At 38.5% G+C, this 17,627-nt stretch overlaps 1 protein-coding gene across 2 annotated transcripts in view; it reads left to right on the top strand.

Annotated features, from left to right (window-relative positions):
• Nucleotides 1-17,627, top strand: part of TRAPPC9 (trafficking protein particle complex subunit 9) — a 450,475-nt gene that overhangs the window by 43,995 nt on the left and 388,853 nt on the right. For both annotated transcript variants that reach the window (XM_059482105.1, XM_059482097.1), the window contains 4 exons: nt 3,856-3,941; nt 11,049-11,175; nt 12,614-12,746; nt 14,437-14,600. In XM_059482105.1, coding sequence (XP_059338088.1) covers nt 3,856-3,941; nt 11,049-11,175; nt 12,614-12,746; nt 14,437-14,600 — 510 coding nt within the window. The remainder of the gene's footprint in view (nt 1-3,855; nt 3,942-11,048; nt 11,176-12,613; nt 12,747-14,436; nt 14,601-17,627) is intronic.

The following is a 17,627-nucleotide window of genomic DNA, read 5'->3' as shown; positions in this document are numbered from 1 at the left end:
CAAACAAAAGAAAATACACAATAAAAGCAGATACTTCTTTTGAAAGAAGCTGAGAAATTTATTAAGTTTGAAATTAATGAGAGTAATTTAATGGCATGGATTTAACATTAATTAAAAACCAGAATAACAAATGAACTGTTTGTCTTACATGGAGATAGTACTCCATATTTTGGTTAAATTATTGTTTTGCCGCACAGGAAATCAAGCACTGCTGACAAACCAAAGGGAAACAAAACCCTTTAGAAAGTCTTGAAAGGTTTTCAGCTTCCAACTTGATAAGCTTTTCTGATTGGAAAAAATAACAGGGATAATTATATTGTAGTTAAATTGCTTTAATAGCATGCTAGTTGTAAAAAATAAATCTCCTGATTTTTGACATGAAGTGTTTTGTTGGTTTTGAGTGCTGATAGTCTAAAGCAGCAAGAATATATAATACAGTTCTGTTAGTAAATCCAGCAGCTCTGTCATACCTGTATTAGCTGGTACAAATATGGCTCATTTTACCTTGCCTTTCAAAACCTTTTCCCCCAAGGAACAATTCTGTAGCCCTGCCCTGGCACATTTTTCATAGGGGATTTCAATTTCATCTCAAAAAACCTCCATTGATTCAGACTCCACCATGTCCCTGAGGAGGTTGTTCCACAGAATCACCGTTCTTACTGAAACAAAACAAAAAAAAAATAGTAAGAAAATAAAACCTGTTTCAGTCCAACTGGTGTCTGTTACCCTTGGTCTTCCTGTGGCTCCTTGTGAGGAAAGAGCTTCTGTTGTCTTTATGCAGCCCTCGAAGTTCTGGAATACTGTGATGATATTGCCCCTGAGCCTTCTCTTCACCCTAGAGGGGATATCCCTCATCAGGGGGGTCCTCAAGTCCTTGACCACCTTTGTGGTGCTCCTTGGGATCCTCTCCAGTCTGTCTGTGTCCCTCCCAGCTGTGGGGACCACAGCTGGACACAGCTGTGCCTGACAAGCTCAGGGTGGAGTAGAGTGGTCACCTCCCTCTCTGTGCAGTGGAGTAGCAGATGGACTCAGAACCCAAAGAGAGGGACTGAGAACCCAAAGCAGATGGACGAGAACCCAAAGCAGGTGTACTCAGAAGCCAAAGCAGATGGACTCTTAGAACCCAAAGCAGATGGACACTCAGAACCCAAAGCAGATGGACTGAGAACCCAAAGCAGATGGACTGAGAACCCAAAGCAGGTGTACTCAGAGCCCAAAGCAGAGGGACTCTCAGAACCCAAAGCAGATGGACTGAGAACCCAAAGCACATGTACTCAGAGCCCAGCAGGGTGATGAGTGGAGGGATTGTCAGTCAGGGGTCTGTTACAGGGGAAGGATGGAACCAGGTCACTGCATGTACCAGGAGGAAGGTTCCTCCTCCTGTTACAAGTAGGACTGGCACCTTCTACCACAGGGGTGAGGCTCTGGAATGAGAAGGCCAAACAAGTGATGAGGTGGCTGAGGGTCCTTCTGGGGCAGAGGGGCCTCCTAAAGCAGCACCACGTGGACCCTGCATCACAACCTCCTCTGCTGGCAGGAGAGGAAGGGTGATCCTCACAGGAGACTCCCTCCCTTCTAAGGGGAGCAGAGAGCCCCATGTGCAGACTGACCCAACTCAGGGGAGGTCTGCTGTCTCCCAGGGTTTCAGGTCAGGGACATCCCTAGAAAATTCCATCTAGAAAGACTCTCTAATTCCTGTCTGCTGTTGGTTGCTCAGACTGGCAGCAACAAAACAACAAAGAGAAGTCTGACACCAATCAAAAGAGACTTCAAGGCCCTGGAACAGCTGGTGGAGGGATCAGAAGCACAGGGAGTGATTTCCTTCATCCTTCCAGAAGCAAGGAATAACAGTGATAGGAACAGGCAGCTCCATTGATGTGTGGCTCCAAGGTTGGTGTCAATGGGAAAATGTGGGTTTTTTTGACCATCTGTCAACACCTGGCCTGCTGACACCTGATGGGATGAGCCTTTCTCAGATGGGAAAAGGAGTTCTAGCACAGGAGCAATGGTGCTTGCTGACAGAGCTTTGAACTAGCTTGGAAGGGGGAAAGGGAGAAAACCAGGCTCCCCAGTGCTGAGCAATGGGATTTTGTGCCAAATCTTGAGGATCCTGATGGGATCCCTCAATCTGCTACACCAGGTGTTGGCCACAAGGTACCACACCTGAAATGTTTCTACCCTGATGCCCACAGCATGAGGAACAAACACCAGCTGGAAGCTTTGGCCCAGTCCCAAGCTTTGACATCACTGGCACAAATGAATCATGGAGGGATGAGTCCTGGGCCTGGAGAGCCCTGTTGGGTGTTGTGCTTTCAGAACTTTCCTCAGTGTAGTGATTGTTAGAATGTGGAGATTCAGGGCTGCTGTGCTCCTGCAGATGCCTCTGTTGCTGTAGGAATCCACAATGTTTAACTCTGTACCTGTGCAGAGCAGTCACTGGCTGTTTTGGGGGCTGCAGAATGTACAAGACATCATGGACACTAATAAGCAATTAAATATGAAATGTGGAGAACATCTCATACCACTGTGAATGTGAATGTTTTGTTTTAATCAACAGTTTTGCTTTTCAGGTTTCACAGTAATATCACCCATTAACATCTGTGGATGTATGTGTTTAATTTCCACTAGCATTAATTTGAGTTAAACATTTGCATTAAGTACATCTCCCTTGAGCTCTCTAATATTGCCTGCAAAATGTAATCAGAAAGTAAATGATTGTGAATGTACAATTAGAGTACAGATTGCTTCAACTGTGCATTAAAGTCTTAATATTGATTATCCAGGTTTTTTACTGGACATTTCTTAATATCCTAGTAGAAAAATTGTTAGCAATGTATGTTAAAATAATTAGGTAAACTAGTAAGAACTAATCCCTGTATGCTATAATTTAGCTTATAATCATGATTTATTTAACAAATGTAATTAAACCACCTTTTGTTTACTTGGACTGCAAATCCTCAGCTTGCAGGGAGAATCTTGCCACATTCAGTTTAAAGTCTGCACTTCAGGTGCATGTGGTTCATTGTGAGAAATTTGGAAGGTAGACACAAACCTGAGGGCTGAAAAGGTTATGAACTGCTGATATAAAATAATCTTTTTGCATTGAACGGTTGCTCAAAATTTGCATCTCTGCTTCTGACCTCCATAATCTCCCACAGAACCATAGAATTACAGAATGGATTGGGTTGGAAGGGACCTTAAAGATAATCCAATTCCAACCTCCCCTGCCATGGACAGGGACACCTTCCACTAGTCCAGCCTCATCTCCTTAAATTACAAAACTCAAAAAAAAAATTAAAATTGGCAGAGTGAAGTATCTTTAAAGTTGACTTGTCTCTTGTGCTAAGATATAAACTGCAAGTTCATCTTTTTACCTGGCCCACTTTACTTCACTGTCTCTTTATTTACTCCATATAATCAGCTGTGCCTGTATGAGGACTTGTGGTTTCCTTCTTCCTGTTGTGTTCATTTCTTACCTGGCTGATTCTTCTCCAGGTCTCCAATATCAAGGCCATGTGCACGCTACAAAACTCCAATTATGGAAACCTTTAAGTGTTGAACATGAAGGATGTGTTGAAGCAGTGTTTTGAATTGCTGCATGAGTTAATTTTGCCAATGAAGCATTGGCTCTTTGGAGCACTCTTGCTGTGTTAATGAACATTTCCAGTCCCTTCACCTCTTGCTTTGCCTGGGATTTACATCTTGTGTCACACAATGCTCTTGAGCAGGACTTGGACTGTGAAGATTATAGAGATATATTAAGTATTATAGCAATCTGACAGCTCAGCTGCTGCTGTTTGTTTATAAGCCTGTGATTAGGTAATTCCTGCCTTAATTTTGTGATTATTCTTGCAGATTTCCAGTGGGTCCAGGGAGATGTGTGTGAAGTTCAGCTGATGGTGTACAACCCTATGCCTTTTGAGCTCCGAGTAGAAAACATGGTATGCATCTTCCTAAATCTTCTCTTTCTGCTATTTTTCTGAAGAAAAATCTCATTTGGATTTTCGAATATGTTTTTGTATAAATATTCTTTAAATATGGTTTAAGCCAGCATAATCTCAGTTTAACACTGTGGTGTTAATCAATTTTCTCATATTTTTGGTGATGAGTTATTGAAAAGAAAAATCTCTGCAACTCAGAGTGTTTAAATGCTTTACTGGCACTGACCCATAAATCAGTTCTGTACATTTCTGTATTGAATAAAACTCCTGCTACATGATTTACATAGAGTGGTTTTCAAGTAATAATTATACCCAAAACCTAATGATTATTGTACCCTTGCTACTGTTGTTTAAAAGTCTGCATTCATCCTTGCTTTTCAAATTCCCATTTTGACCACAATTAAAAAACCTGATTAACTAAAATACTTAGATCTGAGAAGCTTTGGGTTTTAATAAAAACTTCAGCTCCTGGACTTCTTGTTCCCAGTGATTTATGTTATTTCAAAACACTCTAATGTCAGATGAACAGAAGGAAGTGAAAAAAAAAGGCCAAACCACTGGATAAATATGTGAGGTGAGAAGGATCAAGCCTCAGCTCTCTACTTCAGCTGGCTGCTTGCAGTGTATCCTGAAAAAAGGGAAATTGTGTTTTTTTTTCCTTTCTTTATTCCATCTAACAGGATTTTTTAAAATTGTGATCAATTTAAACATTGAAAGTTCTGTAACTACCAGACCAACTTAATATCCACTCAGTTCTAATCCAGCATTTTCCTTTATGTTAAATACTTTTACTTTTAGTATTGCTTTAAATATAAATCACATCTCTTAGAGCCCTTTGTTCTGTCAAGCTAATTGAATCAGTGTACATTTGTTTACACATGATTTTTGTTTGGGTTTTATTTTTATTGATATGTCTACTGCAGTGTCTAGTCTGACCTAAATTACTGATAATAAACCACATATAATAAAGTGCTTTTCCATGGGAAGTGAACGTGCCCAAAGATTTTGTTTTATAGCACAATAAAATTAATTCTTGGAAGCTAACATGCCACTTTCTCCAGCAACATTTCCTCTCACCCTCACAGAAGTATTTAAATTTTTTAGGGATTTATAGAAAAAGTAGTTGTAAAGCTGCACATCAGAAGGGTCTCTGTGGGAATTCATTGATTAAGAACATTTTGATTTACAGTCCAATTAGTATTGTGTAAGTAATGATGTTGTTATATATTAAGAAAACTTGGAAAATTTCTAAATGAGGAAATTCCTTCTGAGTGCTTCCATGCACTCAAGAATTCAGAATGCAGTTGTTTGTGTAGATCTACACAATATCCATTCCCTGAGCAAATGAACTGTAGTAGCACCAATACTTCTCTTTACTGTTGTTGTGGTGAAGTTCTGTCTTGGAATTACCACTGAATTCCAGTTCCAGTGGAAAGCACAAGAGGAATTAATTTGCCAACCAGATGCAAATCTTTGAAGTGATTAATGCAACTCTAGTCAGTGCTTTGAGAAATTCTCCTCCTCACTTGGAGAAATTGGTTGATTTGGTAGATTAGTATCTTTATCAAGACTGTAGCAAGTTGAGGAAAGTGCTTGTTCCCATTGATTTGGAATTTCAGAGATAATTTCTTTGGAACTGAAGCCAGTTTTGAGCTCCCCAAATGACAAAAACACCGACATCTGTTCAGCCTATAGAGGAGAAGAATATTGGGGTGATTCCTACTGCTCTGCTCAATCCCAAAATGGGAAAGTGCAGCAAAAGAAGAGCTGGGCTCTTCCCAGAGGATGAGAGCCAGGGAGTGAGCTGCAGCCTTGGGAAACTTCCCTCCCTGATAAAAACTCCCTTTTTCCAGGCAGGAGGGGATCATACACTGGGACTGCTTGTCCAGAGAGAACCTGAGACCTCCATCTTTAGAAATCTTTAAAACTTCAGTGAACAGGATGTGAAAAACCTAAACTACCACCAAAGCTGCCCCTGCTCTGAGCACTGGGCTGAACAAGATGACCTCTACAATTTCTTTCCAACCTAAGTTGTTGGTTTTCCAGTCTCATCTGTGAACTTTCTGGAATGTGGGAATAGGCATTACTTCATCATAAGAATAAACTCCTCTGTTTTCATTTTAATAATTCAGAGTGCTGGTTAATATTTTAAAATGGTGTGTTTTATTATTAACATGTACCCATGCCTGCCGTTCCCATACTCTTTTCTTGTCTGATTTCTCATCACCTATCAGATGCTTTCAGATTATTTACTCTCACTGACTCAGTTTCATAGCAAGTGTGTCCTTTTCTGTCATTTAGTGGCAGTTTCAACTTGTTTTTCCCATGACTTTTTTCCTCCTGCCTGACTCAGCACCTCACCTTTGCAAGATCATTCAGGCTTGTTTCCAGTCATCTTTGAGTTTTCCATTGCTTGCTTTAATTTTTCTTTGTCCTTTCCAGGCTCCATCATTCACCAATATATAACTGTACTGAAATCTAGAGTCTTTATGTTTTTTTTAATTTTCTCCTTTCCCTCAATTTAGATTTGTTGTTCTGATAAATTACTCATTTCATGTTACATGAAATCCAAGCTTTTGCTATGGTACTTTTCCTACTGTGTCTCTGTTGAATTTCTGTTGTGATGGTAAACAAGTTAGCATTGAGCACAGGTTGTTAAGGAGAATGATTCCCCATGGAAAGGCTTCCAGAGTTTTTCATTAATTGAAGTATTAATGCTGAGTCCATGCAGGTTAATTGAGGTGTGCTTAAGTAAAAGGCATTGAATTTCTAGGCTTGATATGTGGACACAAGACTTTGATTAGTGTTGCTCTGATGATAAACCCTGAACAATTGATTTTCTTTTGTTATTTTTATTTTATTGTTCTCAAGGATCTTGGCCCATTTTTGTTGTTTTTATTGTTAATTTCCTGTCATGCATATTCCTGATTTGGGACTTTAATTAGGTACCTATTCTCCATTTCTGTGTTCATTTTCTGTCTGTTTCTATATTGTCCATATAGTTAGAAGGCTGGTCCAATGGAAAGTGCAGTAGTGTTTGTAAAATGACAAATGAAAATGTTCAATCATGGAGCATGGAAGTGATGAGCTCCCACAATTGTGTGAGCAATAGAGTGAAGTAGGAGAGATCTTGGGGCTGATCAGAACAAATGCTTTAATAAAACTCAGCAGGTACCTTAAATCAGCAGAATGAGAGACAAAAATGAGCCTAACCAGAGCTGGCTGGGATGGATTAGACAGAATATTTTTGCCATGCTGGTGCTGGGGTGCAGCTCACCTGGAGATGGGATGTTCAGCTGCACATTTGTGCCACCACTTCACCTTTTCTGCCAGGAATGTTGATTTCTGTACAGCCTTGTTCAGGTCTCTCAGGGATGGCCTCCAGCCCTTTTGCAGTTTGTTCTGATGTTACTGCCATAAATGCAGTTTTCTGTGCAGCAAAAAATGATCTTCACATTTCAGGCCTTCCAAAACAATCAAAAAATTCTGGGAAATCTCCTGTGGATTTGTTTAGAATCTTGAGACAAATACTTAAAGCAGCAAACTGTACAATCTGGGGAGATTTAGTACTAAAATACATATGAAGATCCAGTGCAAAATGTTAAGTTCCCTAAGATTTTAACTTCTTTTTCATCTTCTTTTTCATATTTTTATCAAGTTTCCTATTAAAAGCAAAAAAAAAAAAAAAAAAAAAAAAAAAAAGCTGAGAAATTAATTTTGAGGTAATGTTGTGTATTGTGGGAAAGCATTTTCTCTGCTCTTACTGTGGAGAATACAGCCATGGTTCCAAGAAAGCTATAAGATCTACATACAGTAGATCTGTCTGTATTTAATAAATAAATATCAAGAAATCAATAAATAGTTAATAAATACAGAAAACTGTATTTAATAAATAAATATCAAGAAGCAAAAAAATGCTACCCCCTAACCCATGAGAAGATTATAATTTACAATTAATGATGCTTTAAGAATGGCCATTGCCTTTTTTTTTTTTAATTGAAAATTGTGCTATTAGTCAAGAGCTCTGTGTTGATATTTAAAAAGAGAATCTAAAATTTTGATAAATCTGATTGTATAATCAGTCCCACAACTTTGCTTATGATGGTTTAAATTGTTTCCATGAACTGCTCTTTCCTGAGTTCACATCTTTTGCTGTTTCTGATGTCTTGAGAGAATGTTTAATTACTGCTACACTACATTTAGTGGAGAATGTTTTAGTCAAGAAAGGTGAAGGGGGGAAAAGAATAAAAATGGTTGTGTTTGGTGTTTTTCTAGGTCTGCCTGAAATAACCATATTAGAAATAGTAGGGAAAACTTCCTTAAAAAGAAATATTTGACAGTTTTTGTGTAAAGTATTTGACAACATGGTACACAAGTATGTTCAGCATGGAAAGTAACTTTGAAGGTCGTGTTACTTTAAAAAAAGAATGATTGCAGTTTGGGATTGGTAAGTAAAGCCTAAAAAAAGCAGTTACATACTCCTGTTATTTTAACAGCATCCCCAAATGCTGCCATTTACATGCAAGTTGTTTTGTTCCTCTAAAACTGAAATGAGATTTGAAGTGATTGAAAGCCATGCTGTGATAAAAGCATGCATACATTCTCTCCAAGACAATTTAAATTGTTTTATAAGAATACAAAGAAAACAATTTTTTGTGCGCCTGACTCATATATTCCCTGGAGGAAACCTTGGATTTGGATGATCTGTTCCTGTAGGGTCAGAAAGAGAAATGATTACCAAGTGGTGACTAAATAATTACTAAATATTACTACTTGAAATAATGTAATAACTCTCAGGAAAAGAAATCTAACACATTTCCCTACTTTTGGTAGTGTGGCTGAAATCTTTTAGTTAATGGATGTGAGAGTACTTCAGCCTTGGTTAGGCTCTTAAACTGCAAAACTTCAGGCACCAGAGGGCAATGTTGGGCAAATATTGCAGAATTGTGCAATTCAGCAAACTGTGCTCTTGAAATCATTTTTCAGACATTCTAAGATGTGTGACTGTCCTTTAAAAATCGCTTATGTGGCCTAAGTTTTAAGGGTAATTGTCATGATTACAATTTATGTCTGGAAATCTGAAGTCTAGTTGATTTTTATATTGACTTTTCCCCCCATTTTTATGAGTTTTAATGTTTTCTTAATGTCTTTACTTTTCAAAACTTGGAAGTTTTACTGAACAGTAGAACTGTGAAAGGGGAGGAATCGACTGCTGCTTTCTTGATTTTGTGTTAGTGCACTTGAAGCTCTTCAATTTCTAGTCCAGGCACAGTGTGTGCTTAGTGCAGGTATTTTGGCATTTAAATTGTGTTTGTTCTCTAAAAAATCCCTTTGTTTTCAAGGTTTGCATTACATATCAGAGAATATTTAGGGGTCTCTGTCAATTTGCTACAGCTGATAGTAAACAAGCCACTGGAGGGTTTGGGGGGTTTTAATCACTGATTTTGCAGGACTTGAAGTCCTTGGATGAAAGTTTTTAGTTGAGATGAATCCTGAATAATTCAAATGTATTTGAATATTAGGCCAAGTGATAGATCAATGGTTTTGAGACTAAAATAAAGTTTTAAAGCCTTCTGTACCAGTTTTAAAAGTGAGTTCTGGAGAGTGTATGGGGCCAGCTTTTTTTTTGTGTTCTAAGGTTTGGTTCAGCCAAAGCAAAAGCAGCAGAATTGTGGTGAAAATTGAGGCAACATGAGTGTTAAAGAGAGAATGTTCATCCCATTTCTGTGGGGTGAATCCCACTGGAAGGATTAATGTGGGAATCAAAGAATCTCAGTGCTCTGATACAATGGGTGCTGAATATACAGAAAGACAAAGTTAGGTTTTACTTGTGTTTTTGGGGATGGTTTCTGACAGCTGAAGTCTGCATGTGAAATGGGAGGAAAACAAAAATTCAGTAGAAATGAGGGTGCGACAGAGTATTTATTTACAACTCAAGTACAATGGAAATGGAATTTTATGCAGCCTCAAGGACAGAGTTCTCTAATGCAGCTTTCCACAAAGCCAGAGTAGCTTTGGGTGAATTAGGTGTTGTCTCAAGAGTGTCAAGTCTACAAAGAAGTAATTGCTAGAACAGAGATTTTACAGATTTTGGATAGGTTATGTGTTTTTCTGTGGCTCAAACTGTGAGTTTTTTAATCTCTCTTCAAAAAAGTACATTCCTCTTTAACAGGGCTCTCAGTTCTCATTAAGCATCCACACAGAGTTAAGATTTAATCCAGTTGTGCTTACTTCTTTTATTGATGGAGGTCTTTGTAGCATCCTTACTCAAAAACAAATATGTGTATAGAAAAACAATGGGTAACTTGGATTTATATGTTTTCCAAAATCAAGTTTACTTTTAACAGCACATTCTATGCTCAAGCATCTTCAATTCATTAACCAAGCTTAAAGAAAAGCCCCAGTCTAGTAAGAACAGTAATGTTGTGCTCAGAAATTTCTTCAATGATTTTTTTTTCTGCTTCATTTCTCATTTTGTCCCATGTTTTAAATTTAGAATGCTAAAAGATTTCTCTGACACTAAGGGAGTAACTGCAGGCATTTAGGCTTGAGAGGATCAGTTCAGCAAAATGAATGCATTATTCCAACTCACTGAAATATTTAGGTTGGATGGTTAAGCTCGACTTGCCCTGTTATCTGTAAATACAATTTCTTTTTTTCCTCTTAGAAAACATATTTTGGGTATGTAATCAGCTAAGCAAGATCTGTGATTTCCACTATCAAATATTGATAGATAGTGGTTTGATTTCCACTATCTATCAAATATTCAAGTTAAAGTCACGGGTACAATTAAATATAGGTACAAAACAGCATCATGCAGATGATATCTGTGATTTTTTTACTGTGCTTGGATGTAAATTTTTATTAGTTTTTCATTCCCATCTCAGTTCCTGGAACACATTTCCATGTTGAATACAAATCCTGCTGTAATTTTGGATGCATGCTGCAGTCAGTGCAACTCAAACCCCAGAATAACTGCTATGAGTAAATTGGAATAAATCATAAAAGTTTGGCTGACGTAAAGCATGGGATTAAAATATAAGTATCTAGCATAAAAATGTAAGTGTATATCATAAATGGATTTATCTGTGTATTGTCTTTTTTCAGGGTCTCTTGACAACTGGAGTAGAATTTGAGTCTCTGCCTGCTGCCCTTTCCCTCCCTGCAGAATCTGGGCTCTATCCTGTGACTCTGGTTGGAGTTCCCCAGACCACAGGGCAGATCACTGTCAATGGTAAGGGATGGCTCCACTCACCCTTGCTGGCAGAACAACCTGAGTTTTCCACCCCTGTGCCTTGCATGGCTTTGTTTGCCACGTGTGTGTTCACCACTCTGAATTCTCCTCAGTCAGGAAAAGAAAACAGGAACACAGGGAATCTGTTCCCTGCACCAGGCTTCATTAAAAACAGCCTGATGAATCACTTGGCTGCAGCAGCAGTAACAAGCACATTCTTGGAGTATCTCATGTGTGAGAGGAAGAGAATAATGAACTCCAGCTCCCCTTTATTAATGCTTTCATTTGGAAAGCTTCTGAGGAGGATTACTGTAACTTTTTTCTTAAGAATGCAGAAGATAATCTTGCAGTTTTTTTTTTTTCCCTTAATTAATCGTGTTCATGTAAGATTACAGAAATTTTTGCTTCCGTGGAAACAATTTAGCCAGGCTGTATGGCCTGTTGCAGTCAAGATATCATTTCATTAATAAGCCAAAATAAAACTGTGTGTGTAGTAAGGAAGGAAATTAAAGAGCTTTTACAAAAGGCTAGCAGACCTAGAAAAGGAGGCATATGTGGAGAGGATGGATTCAACATGTAGTAGGAGTGAATCATCTTATCAAATCACATTTTTAAATATGTCTTCCTGGAATGCAAAGTTAGGATACAGGATAAGAACCATTTTGGTAAAGCTAAGCTCTAAAAGAAGATGTCTTTGAACTTGAAGAAACTGTTTTCACTGAGTTCTTCTTAAGTGCTTTTGTGTCTGCTCATAAAACAATTTTTCATGTGATTTTTTTTCTCAGAAACTATTTCAGTAAATAGCATCAAAGCATTCAGAACATTTGTACTGTAGTTGTCTCCTTTTGAGTTCCACATACTAAAAATGTATTGCAAGTAGAGGAGTTGATTTCTGTACTTGGCAGCTTTTTGTTTGTCAATGTATCAAATTTTCCTTTAGTCTTTCGTGGCAGGTGTTTGTGTTTATGCATGCATATTTTTTCCATTAATAATTTCCTTTAGGATTCTTTTATCCTTCTGGATGTAGTTGAGATTCTTTCCTGTAAACATTTTTCTGAGGAAATAGGGAATGTGTGTTGAAGGTTGACATGTTTTATGTTCCCCAGGGAATTTGGTGACAGGTATAAAATGGTGTCCATGCTATGACTTGTGATGTTGATCTTGTAAAGAATTCTGCAGAAGTTTCTAATGCATTGTAGAAATCAGAGGCTCTTTACAGTTTATTTTATTTTACATGCCACAGATGCAGAGGTGACCATTTGTTGTTTGTACATTGTCAGGTACTTATAAATGTTGTTTCAAGGGTTTTGATAGTCCTGTACATATTACGTGTCCTGAGAAGATTTTCCTGTAGAGAAGGTGGTGGTTTGGGTACTTTTAGACCTGCCAGAAAAAAGTACAATTCACAACATAACTGGTGTTTTATTCTAAAACTCAGGTTATCATACTTCAGTTTTTGGAGTCTTCAGTGATTGTCTTCTGGACAATCTGCCAGGAGTGAAGACCAATGGCTGCACTGTTGAAGTCATTCCAGCTTTGCCAAGGCTGCAGATCAGCACCTCCCTTCCAAGGTGAAAAATTAAATTAAATGATGATTTTATTAGGTTGTATTTAAGTGTTAATCACATGCTGAATAAAAGCTTTTCCACCTGAGTGCATCATCTATGCTTGAGTAAAACAGGACATAATCTAAATCTGCATTATTTGCTTTAGAATACAAACCTGAGGTTTTTGTTTTACTGCTTTAAACCATGGAATTTCACAGAAATATGCAGAAATAATTTTGCAATGTTTTATGTGCTCACAACTTTGGTTTTGGGCAAAGAGGGATGTATCAAGCCAAGAATTCACTGTTTATATCTTAAAAATCTAGTCCAGGCATGACTGTTAACTCAGATCAATTATCACAGAAGAAAAAAAGAAATAAGAGAGAAAAAGATATAGAAGAAGAATCACTAATAAGTACATGTACATTTATCACTAATAAGTACATGTACATTTATACAGTAACTGAAAACAATTTGTTTTCCTTTTTAGTATGCAATTCCATGATACTTTGTCTCAATATGAGGGGGAATAAAGAAATTCCTTCTTCCCTTTCACTCCACATGCTCAAATTCCAGAGCCCTGAAATGCTAACAGTACATGACAGCACATTCTGAATGATCAAAAAATACTTGAAGTCCTCATCACAGATCTGTTCTGAAATTCTGAAATCTGCTCCTGTTTGTGGAGGCTGCTTGTCTTGTGGTAAGGAAGGACAGGATCAAAGGGAAGGAGGGCAGGAATACCTGCAAAAAGAAGTGGAATTATTGGTCATTAATCTCAGTGACTTCTGTCCTTGTATCCTCGATGCCTTCTGACCGCTCTGCATCAGCACAGAAAGTGCAGTCAGGAGTGGAACCTCTGCCCATCTGTCTTGTTCTGCAGCCTCCTTCCCTCATTCCTGCTCCAAAGAGTTCATCTCCACGCACTGTTCCACCCTTCACACTGGGAATTTTTTCCCTGGATCCAGTGCTGTGAGGTTTCTGCCCTGCACTGTCCACTGAACCTGCTCCTTATAGTGACCTGCTGTCACCGTCATGTTTTCTGGAAAAATCCCTTGCCCAGGATTTCTCTCCTGCCTGGGAACCTGAGAAGCCTCAGAGAAAAAGGAAAACAATAATTATGTTGCTTCTCCTGTGTTTTGCTGCTTTGGAATGTGTTTGGGCATTGTTTACCCACAGGTGATTGATTGTCTTCATGTGAATTGTTTTACCTTAATGGCCAATCACAGCCAAGCTGTGTCAGACTCTGGAAAGAGTCACGAGTCTTTATCTTTTAGCCTTCTGTCTGTATCCTTTCTGTATTCTTTAGTATAGCTTAGTTTAGTCTTCTTTAATATAATGTAGTATCATAAAATAATAAATTAGCCTTCTAAAAACATGGAGTCAGATTCATCATTCCTCCCTTTGTCTCAGAATCCCACAAATACAACAACATGCTCTTGATTTTTTTTTTTTCCTTTCCCCTTCCTTACAGTTTTTGCCAGCATTTTAACAAGCTTTCAGAGTTAGACTGTGTATTTTATATTGCTTGAAATCTTACTTGTCTTATGCATAAATTATTAATTTTGGTCCTCAATGATTATAAAAATGGGAATGGAAAATATTATTTAGCATCTTCAGCAATAGTTTCTGAGTCTTCCAAAAATAGTGAATAGAGTAATCAGGACAGGTTTTTACCATTTTCATCATAATAATTTGTTTGTCACATTTTTAGGTCTGCTCATACACTTCAGCCTTCTTCAGGGGATGAAATCTCCACTAATGTGTCTGTCCAGCTGTACAATGGAGAGGCCCAGCAGCTCATCATTAAATTAGAAAATATTGGAACAGAACCTTTGGAGAAACTGGAGGTGACAGCAAAAACAGTCAACACCAAGGGTGTGTATACTGATTTATATTGGGAAATATTTATCCTGACTTCTCTGTTGAAAGGGAGATTATTTGTTTTCTACTTCTTTTAGGTCAGTTTAGAATAAATATCGTAGTTCCCATTACAGAGCTGAAATAATTAAGTTTGATTTTATTGTAGAAATATAGAAATGAAAGAGAATGTAAGAAAATGTAGAAAGATGAAGGAAATTGTAGAACCATCTCTGTGTTAAAGGGTCATCTGCTTTTTGGAAATCTAAATTTAATTTCAGTGTTACTTGGGGAAAAATCCTGAGGCAATTACTTGTAATGAGGAAGAATCTTGGGTCTAAATTATTTTCTCCTTATGTCTAAATATGCTGATTAGTTCATTAAATAAATTACTGTTAGCAGTAATGTTGTCCTACTTGAGGGAGTGGAAGCAAATAAGCCTGTTTCTATCTTACTCAGTGAGCAGTAAGAAAAAAAACAGAGAGAAGACTTAAAAAGACAAGGCAATAAATAAAATAAGCTATTGTGAGTTAAAAGAATAATTGAAGCTCTGGATGAAATACAGCACATCCCCTGTGTACACTTAATTCTCTTGAATTGCTCTGTCCATGTTAGTATTAAAAAGTGGTCTGATAGGTGACTCCTGCTTTTGTTTTGTGATGTATTTTTTTTTTTTTTGGTTTGTCCTCTGAGGGATTGTTATGAAAATGATGTTAACAGAAGCACTGCAGGTGACAAGCACAGAATCTTTACTGACAGTAGAAATACCTTATTTTATTGCAGGTTTTATTCTGTCAGTGCCAAAGCATTAAAATGCAGTGTGATACCTTGTGATTTCTGTTCATTTCAGTATTCAAGCTTGTGATTTTTTATAACAGAGTATCCCCTTCTCCACAACCTCAGAGAATAGGAGTTGCCAATCATCTCAAAATAGATTTTTGGTCTGAGACTTGTACCAGGAATAGTTTAGGAGTTGGAACGTATGATGACGTACAGTTCTTATTTCAGAAATTCCAACATGCTCCTCCTGGGCCAGGGGCTGCATGTGTGGAATGGAGAAGCCAAATACAGCACTCAGGTGAAATGGAGAAATTTATGTATTAAATAGTGGAATATATGGGCCTGTGGGTCACATGTTAATCAGAAGTTTTGTACATAACATTATACAGTTAATGGGTGCACAATGCTGAAAAAGAGATTCATGCCAACTTTAAAACCACCATCTCTCCATGACAACTTTTGTTAAAGGCAGTGGGGGGGGTGGGGGAAAAGGAGAATTGTTGATACACTCACCTCTCAGTTCAGTAAAACTTTTAATTTTATTTCATCCTGTATTTTTTTTCTCTCTCAAAGATGTTTGCAATGAAGCCCCTTTGTGTATCTGACTGTCTTTAATCTTATTAGGCATGATAACTATCAGAAAAAGGAAAATTTCTGATGAGTAAACTATAAGCATGCATACTCAAAAAATGCAACTTAAGTCCCTCTCTCAGAAAAACAGAAGTAAATTTTGAGAGGCACTGAATGATATTTGTTCTGACAGTGTGAGAACTGTGCCATCAGAATCATGCAATCAGAAATGTCTGTGTGGGCAGGGACCTCTGGAAATCATCTTAACCTTCTTTTGAAAGCAGGACTTAAGTTGATCCAGGGTCCTGTCAAGCAGAATGTTCAGTTTCTTGCGTTGTCTCACAGAAGTGAAATGCACCCCTGTATTTGGAACTGTGTGCTTGAGATGATCTGTGTTATTGGAGGAAAAAAAGAAACTGAAGTGTGACTTTTTAAATGACTGCTGTGGCAACACTGTAAAGCACTAGAAAAGGCTAATTAGAAGAACTAATAGTCCACATGAAGCATACAATAATTATGTTATTTCAAATGTGATTGTGTGCAGGTGTTGGAGAGTATCATAGAATCAGTCACTGAATGGTTTGGGTGGGAAGGTACCTTAGAGACCTTGGACTTCAGTTCTCCTGCCATGGCCAGGGACACGTTCCACTATTCCAGATTGCTCAGAGCCCCATCCAGCCTGGCCTTGAATATTTCCAGGTATGGGGCAGTCACAGCTTCTCTGGGCAGCCTGTGCCAGGGCCTCACCACCCTCACAGGAAAGAATTTCCTCTCAATGCTTAAGCTAAACTTTTCCTCTGTCAGTTTGAAGCCATTCCCCCTTGTTCTGTCACTACATGCTCTGTCCAAAGTCCATCTCCAGAGCTCGTGGAGCTCCTTTAGGCACTGGACAGAGCTTTAAGATCCACCCAGAGCCTTCTCTTCCCCAGGATGAACAACCCCAGCTCTCTCAGTCATCACAGCAGAGGTTCTGTGATCAACTCAGTGGCTCCCTCAGGACTTTTTCCAACAGGGCTTTCTTGTGTTGGGGATGGACTTTTGCCTTTTCTCATGGGCTCTCTTCCATTTGAGTTATGACCCTAAATTGATACAAATGGATGAGGCTGGGCTGACATTCCAGTGAGATGGGATTCTGGTGGCCAACAGGGAACCAAAGGTTTGTAATGTCAGCAGCTCCTTTTGCTCAGTGAATACATGCATGGAACTCCTGGGGACTGGGCATTAAACCATCTCAAACAGCCACACAAACTCTTGGTGTTCCACATCAAGTTGAGAGCATCTGCAGGTGTCCATGGTGTGTTAAGAAGTTTTCCCTTACTTGTTCTGTACTGAAATGTGCCTGTTCAAAGTGCTCAAGGTGTCCTTGAGAGCTGGTGGTCACCTTCATTTGCCTGACCACAGCTTGCCAGTCAGCTCAGGAGCCCATGAGGAGCTTTGGCCAGTTCCAGCCAAACACAAAGAGCTTTCAGTCATCTTTTGTTACACCCAATTTCCTTTGGTTCTTTTTGTCTTGGCAGTTGTGAATCTCTTGCAGCTGCTGCCTGCCTGACCCATTTCCCTACTTTCTGTTTCTGGAACCACAGCTTTTAGCACAAAGATGAGTGCTGTAAATGGCAAACATTCTCTTTTTTACTGATGTTGGATTTATAGCTAGTCACTGTCCTTGAGGAATCCAACTCCTCTGGCATTGTTGTG

This window comes from Ammospiza nelsoni, chromosome 1 (genome assembly GCF_027579445.1).
Source record: "Ammospiza nelsoni isolate bAmmNel1 chromosome 1, bAmmNel1.pri, whole genome shotgun sequence".
Classification (NCBI taxonomy): domain Eukaryota; kingdom Metazoa; phylum Chordata; class Aves; order Passeriformes; family Passerellidae; genus Ammospiza; species Ammospiza nelsoni.
The sequence above is the reverse complement of the archived record's forward strand: the minus strand, read 5'-3'. Positions and strand labels throughout refer to the sequence as shown.